Source organism: Myiozetetes cayanensis, unplaced genomic scaffold, assembly GCF_022539395.1.
Source record: "Myiozetetes cayanensis isolate MyiCay16 unplaced genomic scaffold, myiCay2020 scf3, whole genome shotgun sequence".
NCBI lineage: Eukaryota > Metazoa > Chordata > Aves > Passeriformes > Tyrannidae > Myiozetetes > Myiozetetes cayanensis.
Window position 1 is genome coordinate 14,286,937 of NW_026087521.1, and position 13,848 is coordinate 14,300,784.

General features: G+C 42.1%; 1 protein-coding gene across 1 annotated transcript in view; it reads right to left on the bottom strand.

Moving 5' to 3' along the window:
- The window catches only part of LAMB4 (laminin subunit beta 4), a 40,393-nt gene extending 34,531 nt beyond the window's left edge, over window positions 1-5,862 (bottom strand). The window contains 3 exon segments of the mRNA XM_050323825.1: window positions 1,149-1,284; window positions 4,450-4,607; window positions 5,829-5,862. Coding sequence (XP_050179782.1) covers window positions 1,149-1,284; window positions 4,450-4,607; window positions 5,829-5,862 — 328 coding nt within the window.
- Window positions 5,863-13,848: the final 7,986 nt, after the last annotated feature.

The window sequence follows — 13,848 nt, forward strand, 5'->3', positions numbered from 1 at the left end:
AGTGTGTGGCTGGATTGCTCTCCCCAGGGCACTGTGATGTTCTGCCTTCCTGACACTGTCACTGGCAGCACTGCAGGTCACTGAGGCTGCAGGACCTGGTTAAAAGCCCTGTTCAGATAATTCGAATGGTAACTGATGATGATGGTTTTATGGGTTCCTGTATCCAGTTAGGTTTATTTTTCAAAATCCATTCAAATAATTTACATATTTCTAAGGAAAGAAAAAAAAAAAGAAAAGAAAACTGTGGGGTTTTCTTCATGCTAAACAGAACTGTTAAACTATTCTATGCTGCCAGACCTGAAATTTATCATGAGCAGAACTACTACACCAGACATCTTCCAAAATTGCAACAAGTATAGAAAAAAACTCCACAATTCATGCATTCTCTGCAGAGAGTTGCAGGAGTTCAGCCAGTACCCCAATTGTTCACATCGGCATGCAGCATCCCAGGGCTCCTGCTGACCAGGCAGTGCATGAGACCTCATCCCAGAAGAAAGCTGGGGAGAACAAGGAAAGCACCTCTCACAGCTGGCCCACAGCTTTATTGGTAGTGGTGTCCAAAGTTAGTGACAGATCCTTGCTAAACTCCATGAAAAAACAAGGTTTATAAGTTTTCAGTTGGATACTCAAAACAAAGGTAAAATATTGCCTTATTTTTTCTATGCCTTAATTTCCAACCAGTCAAATGTTTTTTACATATTCACTGTATGTCAAATAAGATAGAGTAAATGTTATTCCTCCTAGTATAGTGCTTTACACTATTTGTTTTTAAATGGGTATTTGTTTTTACATGCTGTCATTACATGACACCACATCTGTAGGCAATTACATCTTTTGCCACAAATCACATTTCCCTGAAAGGCAGACACCCTGTGGAAAATACATGGTCTCCCTGTATAACCATGCATTGCCACTGGTCCTCTGGCCACCTCTTGGAGATATTGTGCTTAAAACTTGTCCATAGAAAAATAGACTTTCTGATATCCTATATCGCTATACATAAATGGGTTCAAAGTACTCAGTATACTGAATCAAACAACAGATGCAGTGTTGTTTCATCCCTTCGTGAAGGCAATATGGTCAGTGCCAGTGGCATAAAGAAATCTCACAGCAACATTTTGAAGTAATAGTTTCTCAAAGAAATTTACCATTCTCTGACTGCCACCACTTCTTTTTTCTATCAGGCTCAAATGTTGTGATAACATTTTCAATCATGTGACTGTTGTGCTGGGTATAGGGATTATATGGGTATCTGGAATCACAGAGAAAGCACTTCTGTTCAGCCTAGAAAACAAAATGAGCAGAATAAACTGTTAATTTTGTCTCTTCACTAAAAATAAAGTGGATGTACACATATTTATGCCATTGCAAGACTGGCACCCGTCACGTTGCTTTGGGTACCTGTACTTTTAATCACTCAGGCTTTCATATATAAGGGATAAGCCAAAGAAAATCATCATATGAATGAAGCATGTACATAATAAGTGTTGGTCTTAGTCTGTCACAGGTACTTTGTAAAAATTACACTTTTTCAGTTGTGGAGAAGGGATCTCAGTAAGAGGAGGTTACAAGGTAAGTAGTTGGTCTGGGCTGACACCACCACCCTGACCACTGAAAGTGTATTTTGAATGCATAGGGAAACTGTAGAAGCTTAAAACCAATGCAAAGGAGGAAAATCAGGATTTCAGTGGGATAAAAGGGTCTTGTTTGAAAATGTTACAAGCAGAAGATAAAGGTAGCAATGATTAGCCAGTGTCTCAGTTCTGAATACGAGGCTTTTGTCTGCAAAAGGGCTTTGATAGTGAGGGTAAGGAGCTCCTAATTAAGATGATAAGTGGAGGGTTGAGTGGGAGACTGAGGAGAGGTGACAAGGTTAACATTCTGGTCTGGGAGATGAGCTGTGCTGAGCCATAAGGGCAGCCTGAGCACCATGGGATCACAGCCAGCAGGGCCCCAGGGAAGCGGGGTGGGCAGGGGTGGATGTGCTATTCCATGAGATTTGGGCAAAGCCAGAGTGCAAGGACTCCAGTGTAAGCCAAAGCAGAAGGTGATGCCCAAGCTGTGTGTCTGGCTTGCAGGGATGGTGGCAGGAAGAAGAGTGGATGACTCAGCACCCTAGAGGGAGCTGAAGGAGGAGACATGGGTTCACTGCCCATGGCTAGGAGGCTGGTAGGGATGCTCCTGAAAACAGAAAGTGGAAATCAGTGGCAGGAGCTGGGCTGGAAATAAGCAAGAAGGGGATGGATAGAGAGGCACCCCACTTGGCACACTCAAGATCCACAGAGAAGCATTGGGAATGGTTTATACATCTTTGTATTATGAAATCACCTGAGAATTATTCACATTTAAAGAAATTAATAGCTATAGATTAACAGGTATGGTATAATTCATATGTTTTAAACATTATGATAAATATGTCTTATATTCAGTCATTCTCTACCATACTTGACAAGTGCATGAATATACAGTTTAGAAGATGAGAGAGAAATACAAAAAATACCCTGTCATCTCATTTCACAAAGCTCTGGTAAGAAAGCACTTGGCAGGACTGCACTCACTCTCGGGTTTATAAAGATGCACACAATATAACACTTGGTCAACTTATGTTTAAGGTTGCTCCATAAAAATCTGCTCTAAAGGACAAGCATGTGTATGTCCATACAAGCCATGTCTGGCAGATCCCATCTGCCTTTGAAGTGCTGGCTTTATACTCTCCTCAATGTTGAGTCCCCTTTCTTTTCCTTTCAAAACTTATGTAAGTAGTAAATCCAATCATAGAGCTAAAAACTACTTAACCTCATTTAGAAATAAAATTACATATAAAAGACTGAAAATGATTTCCAGTGCTTCTTTTCAAACACAAAGCAGTTGTGTTTGAACAATTTGCTTGTGAATTCTATTTTTTTTTCCATATGAATTTTCAATAAGACATCCGAACTGACTCCTGGCTCTTGGTAACTTGCCATGTTGACTAAATCCCACTTTCACAAGTGAGGTTTGCTCTTGTCATGATGCCTGACACAGGCCATCAGAAGGGGAACTGAGCGAGGAAGAACTTTGCTTTACAAGATGAATGATGCAAAGTTCCTGGCCTGCCTCCAGCAAAGCACTCAAAATGTGCTGGTGGGAAAGTGAATTGAGTCAAGTGGGACTCTGGAACACTATTGGTGACACACGCATTTAAGGCGAGCTGATGGAACAGAACATATTGCCAGAGCATAAGTCTCTCTCTTTCAAGCTCTGCAAAGCATATTTGTAGTTTTCACCCTCTTCAGGAGACAGCCACCAGGGGTCAAGATATGTTGAAGCAGCATTAAATCACAGGGATTATTGCAGAACAGCTGCTCCTTTTCATGAGTCTGTATTTACGTAATTCAAAGGGTAAGTACAGGCAAGTGAAAATATTAATTTTTTATCGCTCTTTGATCTCCTCCTAAAAAGCAAGAATAAAAGGCAATCATCCAGCTTTAGGGCCAGAAAGATGGTTCAGGCTATTTCAGCAAACGAAAGAGGTATTTACATTGTGCAAAAACCTGTGGTTCCAACATGCAACTTGGAGCAGTGCCTGGTGCCATCTCCGTACTTTACTCTGCAAATGTGTCACACCATTTAGCCAGAAGGTCATAAACTGCAATTATTTTCAACTGCTCATAAATTAAACTGTATTTTAACTTCCTCTTCAGCCTAAGCTCTTATTTTGTGAAAATATTTCTATTTGTGACAATTTATTAGCTCAGTGGGGCCAAGTCCTCTAGGATGCACAACAGAGAAATTCCCATTTCTGCCTGCCATAGCTCCCATATGCTCACTGGTCCCCCCCCATCACTCTGGCCAGAGAGTGGGAGGGATCCCTCTGATTAGCCACATTTTGAATCTGCCGACCCACCCACACGGCCAAAGACCGGACTGCAGTGTCAGGTTTTCCCTTTTCAGAGACAGCTTTTTGCTTTCAGCAACACTGGTCTCATTTCAGATCAAAAGACATGAGAGGACATGGTGTGAATCTCTGGATAGGCCACCTCAGGTTTCAACACTGTATGGACATGTCCTTCAATGCAGGTCCAGCAAGGCAGGGCCTGGCTGTGGGACTCCACTCCTCCTGCCCTCACACACACACAAACCATAGTCTTCACTTCTGAGGTGTGAGCATGAAGAGGACTTGCAGAGCAAAGCTCCTTCAGAAGTCCCTGTGCTCAATCCCTGTGTCTCTCAGGGATGTTTCTTCCCCTTGAGAAGCTACACATCACCATGGATGCTGTTTGCTGCCAAACCCTCCATATGTGCTGCAGCAATGCACAGCCTTCCACCACACTTATGTCACGCTGTCTGATGATTATTCAGACAACTCCCACAGAAACTTCCTAGTCTGGGCAAATTCCCTGAACGGATGAGAATACTGTTGGTAAGCAGAGTTCGGTTTCTTAAGAAAGAAGGAGCAAACCAACCAACCTCTAGGTAGCCTACAATACAGTACTTCTGAGGGCTGTTCATCCCACAGGTTGACGAGGCTGTCAGTTGTTTGCTGCGGCCCCGGAGGAGGTTCCCGATGGCTGGGTGGCAGGAACCAGCATCACAGTCGTGCTGTGCATGCTGGGGTCTTATCAGCGCTGAGCACAAAGGAAGATCAAACAGAGATTAAATTGCTTCATATACCCACCAGTGTTCTCCAGACAAAATCATTTAAAACTCAACACCAGCAGAAAACTAAATTATCCTTTGCCTGAACTCCTTTTGTCCTTAGTAATACCTTTTTTGAAGAACTTTGGTAATGAACACACATGCCACAAAATAATAATAAAAAATATAGCTAGCATGTTGCAAATCTATGCTAAAACTTAAATTTTCAGCACATTATCTTTCAGTAAAAATGCTAACCTGCCATGAGCAATAATTTATTATGCTTCCTACCCTGGTATACCCATTGACAGCATTCCTACAGCAGAATCACAAGCATTTCAGTTGATTCTGTGAGCAGAGCCAGATTGGGATTAATTATGCTGATTTGTATTGACTTACAAGTGATAATGGTGGACCTGAGACCAATATTGACATCAGGGGTCCTTCAGATTTTCTGCTAATTTGCAACAAATCCCTAGTCTAGTGCCAGAACCCTCTGTTCAGACCCCATGAAATGGTCCTTAATAATTAAACAGAGTAATTCTAAATTCTCTAAATAATTGTAGGAGTTTTTAATTTATTTTGCCTGAAACAACTTTAAATATTTTCCCCATTATATTAAGACTTCCCTTACGGGGCTTGTCCTTTTAAACAAGTTCTGTCCTGAAACCCTGAACAGGAATGGTTACCTTGGAGGCTTTATCTTTCAGCTTTACTTGGCTCAACTTGTTATAAAAGGTGCAGTTAAAAAACCCCAACAATTGATACAAGAAGATCCCACTGAACACCAGAAATGGTAAGGCAATTACAACAGTAAAAGATACAGTATTTTGCAGCCAGATTCCCATCTATGGCTCAGGCTACAGTTACATAATGAGAGAGGCTTGACTCCTTAGGTGTAAAGCAATGCCTATATTTGGTTAGTCTGCTCTCTTTATTTATACAGATCCACACTCATTGTTAATTAGCTGATATTGATTGCACCTCTTGGAGCCTGATTTAGATTCAATTACAACATGTAACTTTTCTTTGTACTTAAAGGTTTCATATCACTCGTGGGTACTAGGCAGGAGAGTGGGGAATAAGGACTCATTGTCATGTTTCTCAACAGTGTCTTCTTAAAAGAAGCCCTTTAACAAAATCTTGGAGACATTTAAATCACGTGACAATATTTTAAAGCTGGCCTGAGTAACTGTGGCATCCGTACTTACTGAGGTGTAACAGGACGGCCAGCCCCAGCCTCATGCCTCCCAGTGGAACTCAAACTGGCACCACTGCAAAAGAAGAACTGGTGGGTCACTTGGTGCTCTGCCTCATAAGGACACCCTTTGCACACAGGGGTACACAGAGCCAGTCCTTATTAAGGTGACAGAAACATAATAAAAATATAGAGACTAAAAGAAAACCCTGGCTTTGATTTAGTTCTAGAAAAAGATCTTTACACTTAGTGCAAAATAAAACCAGAATGCTATCACCTAAAATACTGTAGTACTCAAACACAAGCAACTTAATCCTAACTAGATTCAGCAGAGCTGTTTGCAGAGATCTAACACTTTCTCTGGAAGTTCTTGTTTCTTTTCATTAATTTGAAACACAGAGAGAGGTCCTAATGAAGATGCTATTGAGAAATGCCTGATGTCACGTGCTATGAATTTTGTCAGAGACAAGATATAACTTCATCTTAAAGTGTGGTGAAGAAAATTAGGTAATTTCAACATCAGTGCAAAGATTCATACAGGGGAACCTCAGCATGAATCTAAGGGAGGTTCATTGTGGCCTTGTGGCACTCTTGCTCTTCCTACTCACCTGGAGGAAAGTGAGACTTGTCAGCACAAAACCTCTGTTGGAAAAACAAAGGCAGCCATGGATATAAAAGACAACTCAGCATCCTGCCACCAAGTAGAACTCTCAAACCAAACCTGCCCCCGTCTTTGCACCTTCCACCTCTTTCTCCATCTGTAGGCATTAGTGTACCCTGAAGCAGCTCTGGCTGCTGGGGCATCCCTGTATGAGCAAAGTGCCACTTCCCAGTTCTATTCTTGTCCCTCATCTTCATATCTCTGTCACTGTGCTGAGTGAACTAAGACAAAATATCTCCCCAGAGCAGGCAGAACATAAGCAGAGGCAATCAAAGCATTTCAGATGTTACTGGCTCCATGTGGGCTTGGTTCACACAGCTCTATACAGCACACAACACAACAGCCATACCTAGATGAGTACTTCAGCAAGCACAGGTAGGGAAAGCTATCAAGGGTCACCAGGCTTTCATGCTGCTTCAACTACTCTCACTGCCAAAACTGCAGAGAGCCTGGCATGTGACAGGAAGATGCTGCTGGTGAGCATCCATGCAGCTGTGCCTGGCTCCCCGGCTACACAGAGAGCTGGCCACAAATCCACTGTCCGAGGCTAAACTGAGCAAACTGCTGTGTTGGCCTTTAAATTTTATACTCTGTCAGAATAATGGACAGACTCAGAGACAATTTAAGCTGCAACCACTGGGACAGCACTGTAGTGATAGGTATCCACAGTAAGAGTGATCTTGGCAGGTAAACATCCCATTTCCTACCCACTGTGACATTTAATACCGATGATACTCTTTAAACATGACTCCCTTTAACAGAGAAACAAGGACCAGCAAAACCCCAACATACTTTAGTTCCATGCTTAGCAGGAAAATTAAAAGATCTTACCTGGGTTCCAGTAGCCAAGTGTTGCGGCTGGAAATGAGCACAACTGACTGAGGGAAGCAAGCAAAGGCAAACCTGTGCACTTCAGCTGGAGGAGACAGCGTGTCCCCCGAGGCACCAAGGTGTAGGTGAGAATGAGACCCAGCCTGCAACCTGTCAAAAGCTTGATTTGTGAACTCTTTCTGCTTCTGGCATCAGCAAATATGTTCACTGAAAGACAATTGTGACAGGTTAAGTTCATGGCAGAAAAGGTTCATGCAACTGAAAACAGAAGGCTAGGATTCTTTAAGTGCTGGCAAATAACCCTTTATCTGTTGTTTAATTAAACATATGTTCAGTTAGTCTGGTTTGAAACTGAATGTCAAAGTCTTTATATCTACTTAACATCAGAAGTCTAGTGGCACTGGTTTATCTGAACATGGGATAGAAAGGATGATCCCTCGCAATTGGGGTGTGAATGGTCTGGCAGGATTGATTTGGGGTTCTGAGGTGACTGTTAACATGCCCACTAGACAGGTGTGATCACACCTACATGGACATCTCGAACCAACTTTGAATTAGTTCAAGCTCTGGATCATTGCTGTGAGCACTATGTTTCTCTCAATTTAAAGCTAAAGTCAACATGGCAACATAAGCCACAACTTTGCATTTCAGCACAAGCTTTGTCTGTAAATGTCCCTGGCAGCAAGTACAGGGCAGGGTGATGGGTGGGGTGCAGCGTGGTTGTGGGAAAAGCAGAGAGGAAGAAGCTCTGAAATGGTGTTTGCCAACTCATGCACGTAACTGGCCACTGTTTTTTAGTGTCTTTGTTGAAATCTGTGGCACTGTGGTTCCGGTTTCCAGAATGGCTATTTGTCTTTATACACATTTTTGGTTGTGATATATTTGTTATCAGTTCTCTTCCGACTGCTTGTAAGTATCATCATATCCTTAAACAGAAGGTTTTCTATATGTGTCAAATATGTTAATCACTGCTTTTCCTTTGGCAATTCCTATTCTTTTGGAAAAAAAGGTATGTGTTCTTTAATCCCATTGAAATGCTCAGTGCTAAGTGTCCTCTGCCATTACTATGATTGTTCACTCTAGCAGAAATAACTCTTACACTTGGATTTTTTGAAATTATTTTCCTCAAATGCATGTGGAAATTACTTGTGAGAGACTCTTTTTCAGGCTAATTTAACCTTCATTTGGTTTGCACTCATGCATGATTACTTACTGTACAGATGGCTTATACTCACTCAGTTTCAGTATTAAGAAATGAAAGACTAAATTATATATTAAGATATTAAATTTATTTTTTATGTGTAAGTAGTATGTCAAACACTCCTTGAAAGAGTGAAATACAACCGAAGAAACTATTATTATTATGACGCTACTAAATTATAAAATGGTTGACATTTTATTAGTATATATGGTAGAGAATTCAGAATTTGTTACAGAGAAGTTATGTGAGGAGTAAATATCTAGCAAGATTTATTTGCAGAATACAGCCAGTCCTGTGTTCTGATTTATGTAGGACCCCAAGCAAGAAGGAGGTTTTAAACTGCTTGAGGCAGGGATTAAGAAACTTCTTTCTTGCTTCTTTAATCTCTCCACTGGTAAAGGATCTGGATTTATAATGCATCACTCGTCCCATGCTGGCTGGAGGGTAGATAGCACTGGTGTGTGATTTTTCAAGTCATCACAGGTCCGAAGGTTGTAATTTCTTAGGCCCAAGGCACATCCGTAACACACACAAAGGACAGGAATTGCTAGCACAGCAACATATATTCCCTTCACAGACACCAACCAGCACTGAGGGAACAGGGCAGGAGTAGAGACACCACTTGAAATTTTCAATAAGAAATAAAATTATTTGAGCTTAGGATTACTCTTGCCATGTGAAAAATAAGTATTTAATCTAAAAAAAAAAATCACCTGGCGTTCCTTTGTGCCAATGGAGAAAGACAGAGATCCCTACAGAATCCATCCTACCACTTTCTTTAGACACTTACCTTACAGGGATAAATTCCCTTTTAGAGGTATCTTTAAAGTATCTTTCCTTTGGTTATGGCAGCCCAGCTCCCCAGCTGAGGCAACTAAAATGTACTGAGATGAATCCCAGCCAAGGCCAAAATCTTAAATGAAATCTAATGTTCTGAAAAGCAAAACAATCTTGATACATTTCTCTCTCCCCTCTTTTGTTTCTCTCTCATTTCTTCAAGCATATCTTATGTACTTTCTCAAAGGCAAAGTCTGCATTTTTGGGGTTTCTACATATTGGGAGAATGTAGCATTGAATAATAAAACCAGAATAAATTGTAAGTTTACAATCAAATAAGAGAAGGGGTTTTTTTAATAAATCTGATCAGGGGAGAGCTAAGGGCAGCAGAGGAATATGCTACAGAGCTCAGGTGTGTCAGGAGAGGGAGATCACCCTATCCCCCAGCCTCCTCACCTCTATGTCCCAGTGTCTGGCTGCTTCTCCAGATCTTGCATCCTGAAGCAAATGACTAGTTTTAAACCTGTATTTAATAGTTGTTTTTAATGATCTTTTTCACAATTCAAAAGGATAACAAATCTATTTATAATTTATTTCCTAACAGCCACAGCACCCCACAGCGCCCTTCACCTTTTGTGTGCAAGTCAGGTGTTCAAAGTCTTTGTGTTTTCCAGCCTAAAAAAGAAATGCATTTTCAACTCAAATATTATCTCCCTGGCTGGCACAGCATTGCTGATAGTAGTAATAAACACTAAAGACAAAAAAGATAGAGTGGATTTGTTCAAAATATCAGTGTGATTTTTAAGAGTTAGTCAAGCTATATACATTCAAGATACATTTCACGTTATTTCCTAAGGTCCTGACACTTCCAAGCTGGCAATATGACTGGCAGTAAGAGAAATCTGTCACATACCCTGTTGCAGTCTCATGTTTACTCATGTCTCATTTACTCGGTGAGTTCATGTAGTAAAACAGGACAAGGCTGTTTCTAGGAACCTTCTCACATCAATAAACACAAGTGCTTGAAATTTTTAATTTTTCATTGCTTTGCTGGGCTATTAATCAGAAATAGTTATTCTCCCTAAACTCAAGAGAAAAAAAGTGGATTATTGCACATAAAAGCATAGCAAGCAGAGAGGACTAGAAAGAAAAAAAAAGAAAAGGAATATGCTCAGGAATAAACAACTGAAGATACATGAGGAAAAGAAAGCAAAAGAGCTTTTCCAGCCTTCACAAGGTGTTGCAGACTAGTCTCCAGGGCTATCTCTGACCCCTCTCCCTCTTTTACCCTCCCAGCTAGACCTCCAGGGTGAATCCCAAGCCAGCTTCACCCTTTTATCAAGCATAGGGATATTGACAAACCCTGTTTTACCGGTACCCAGCTCTGGCCACTGCATCCAGGTGCCATGGGACTGCGCCTACCTGTGCCATGCTCCGTGGGATCAGAGACAGCAGCATCGATGCCAGGGGCATGTACAAAGGCTGAAGGCAGAGCACCAGCTGTGGAGAACTGTTAGACCAGCGCAGCCACGCGGTGAAGCTGAACTCGCAGCTGCTCTGGATGCCCTCACAAAGGGGCCTGTTCCCGTACCACGGTCCTCGAAATCAGTTTTTCCCCCTTGTGGCAGTAACCATGGCTCATCAGGCCTTGAGCTAGAGCTCTGCTCTGTTTTGTACATTGCTAGAATAGCTATGGTGAGCTTTTCGATACATTTTTCTAGTTATGATTTACCATATCTGAATAATTAATTGCAAAAGCCCATGGAACCGGTATCTCCCTGATGAAGCTGCTACGCTCCATGTGGGAATGCAAAGTGATGTCCAGTCTGGGAAGTCACAAATAAGTCTCCCCCCTTGGCATGCCCTGCTCTTTTCTTACATATGGCAGCATTTCCACAGCTGTTTGGAGAATCTCCATTGGTTCCTTTACAGGTTTTGAGACACAAACAAAGACCCAGACTGCAGAAGTGCTTCACCCTGGAGTATTTGCTCCTACAGGCTGTTGTCACCCACAGCTGCCTGGGGCATTTGCTGTGTCCCTGCCAACCTTCCACAGGGAAACAAAGGGAAAGTATCCCAAGGAAAGCAAATTGCCCTCCCAAGCACACATTCTGGGTTCCTGGCTTTATTTGGCCCCATTAAGTCCACATAGAAGATTCCTCAATGATTGTGAGAAAACTGCATTTTGAGGCTTTAATGGAAGTGTTGTAGGATGTATATAAACCTCACAACCATGGGAATCAACAATGCACATTTACTCTTCTACAACAGAGTATCAATTAAAGAGGGAGAGTTATACCAAAGTTGCAGGAGTTAAGAGAAGCTATATTTATACTGATTAATTTATTGGGAATAATCTAAATCTCTGCACATAAGACAACTGAAAAAGACTTTTTAAAGCTAATACTTGCTTTGCATACATCACCATTGTAACAAAATGAAAAGGTTTGCTTCTCAGAGAACTGATGCTTGCTTCGAGCCATTCAAGCCGAGGTGCTTCATATTAATCACGAAAAAGGGCTATTTTTAAAGACAATTTGACCAAAGTTTTTTTTTTTTGGAAAGACATCTGTTCAACTACTTTCTTCAAGAAAACAAAACCTGCAAGTACACACAACACAGGCCAGAGGGTCCTTTCAACTCTGCCAACAAATTGACTCAAGCAGCATGAAGAGCAGTTGCTGAATTAGATTTACCTGTATGCTTTTAAAATATCAATAGTACTTTGTTTTGAAATATCAAGCTATATTTTGGCAAATAAATAAAAACTTAAAGAAACCCCTTAGTAAACCAGGGTTAATAATTCTATTATAGCTTTAAAGTACAATTTGTACAAGGACAATATATGCAGAACTAGGATGACTGCAACAGTTTTTCACATGACAGCCACTAACTTTCAACATAAACTAAGAAAGCTTCTCACCAGAAAGCTTTTTCCACCACAGAGTCTGTTAATAGGCCATAACAGCGCTCTTATTCTGCTAATGGTCTCTGTACTGCTGAAACTGCTAAGGAAAGACTGTCCTATTTTTATTCATCAAAATTTGTGGCAATGTTCTGTTTTAAATCCCCATTATTAGATTTTTCCATACCTGTCAGCCTAAATTATCCTAAGTAGTTTTCTCTAGGTTAAAGCAAATTTGTCTGCAAAGGTTAAAGTGATGTTGTTCAGAAAATTACCTTGAGCTCAGAAAATATCTCTGGCCCCTGAGGAACCCCTGTGGCTCACTGGCTGTAGTGGGTTGACCCTGGCTGAACACCAGGTACTCTCTAAAGCCACTCCCTCACTCTCCTCTGCAGCTAGACAGAGAAGAGAAAATACAACAAAGGGTTCATGAGTTGAGATAAGGATCGGGAGAGGTCACTTGCCAGTCACCATCACAGGCAAAACAGACACAAAGTGGGGATATTAATTAAATTTATTACTAACAGGATCAAAGCAGGAGAATGAGAAGTAAAATATATCTTTAAAAACACTTTCCCCCACCCCTCCTTCCCTCCCAAGTATCTACCTCCTCCCCCCACCCAGCGGTACAGGGGGACAGGAATGGGGGTTATGGTCAGTTCATCAAGGCATTCTGTCACTGCTCAGAGAGAGGAGTCCTTCGCCTGCTCCCCGTGGGGTCCCTCCCACGGGAGACAGTCCTTCACAAACTTCTCCAACACGAGTCCATCCAACAGGCAACAGTTCTTCACAAACTGCTGCAACGTGGGTCACTTTTCCACAGGGTGCAGTCCTTCAGGCACAGGCTGCTTCACCGTGGGTCCCCCACAGGGTCACAAGTCCTACGCAGGAAAACCTGCTCCAGCATAGGCTCCACTCTCCACTGGTCAGCAGGTCCCTGCCAGACCCTACGCCATCCTGGGCCTCCCATGGGATCACAGCCTCCTTCAAGCATCCACCTGCTCTGGCATGGGCTCCACCACGGGCTGCAGGTGGATCTCTGCAGTCTTGTGGTCCTCCATGGGCTGCAGGGGCACAGCTGCCCCACCATGGTCTGCACCGCTGGCTGCAGGGGAACCTCAGCTCTGGTACCTGGAGCACCTCCTGCCCCTCCTTCTGCACTGACCTTGGTGTCTGCAGAGCTCACATGTTCTCACTCCACTCTTCTCTGGCTGCAATTTTCACCTGCATATTAACTTTTTTTCTCCTTCTTAAACATGTTATCACAGAGGCATTACTGTCATTCCTGATGGGCTCAACCTTGCTCAGCAGTGGGCCCATCCTGGAGCTGGCCAGCACGGGCTCTACTGGACATGGTGGAAGCATCTGGCAGCTTCTCACAGAAGCCTTCCCTTTACTAAAACCTGGCCATCCAATACACTGGCTTAGAAATGTTTTCTCACCAATACAAAAACCTTCTGTTTGGAAACTCAGGTGAGGAGTGGTTTTTTTTTGTTTGGTTTGGTTTTTTGGTGGGTTTTTGTTTGGTTGTTTTTTTGTTTTGTTTTGTTTTGTTTTTTATGGGGGGTGTGTGAATAAACAAGATCAGAACCTGGAAGGCCACAGTTTACAGAAGAAACAAAGGGAAAACAGTAAATTCCACAAGTTCCCCCCCCAAA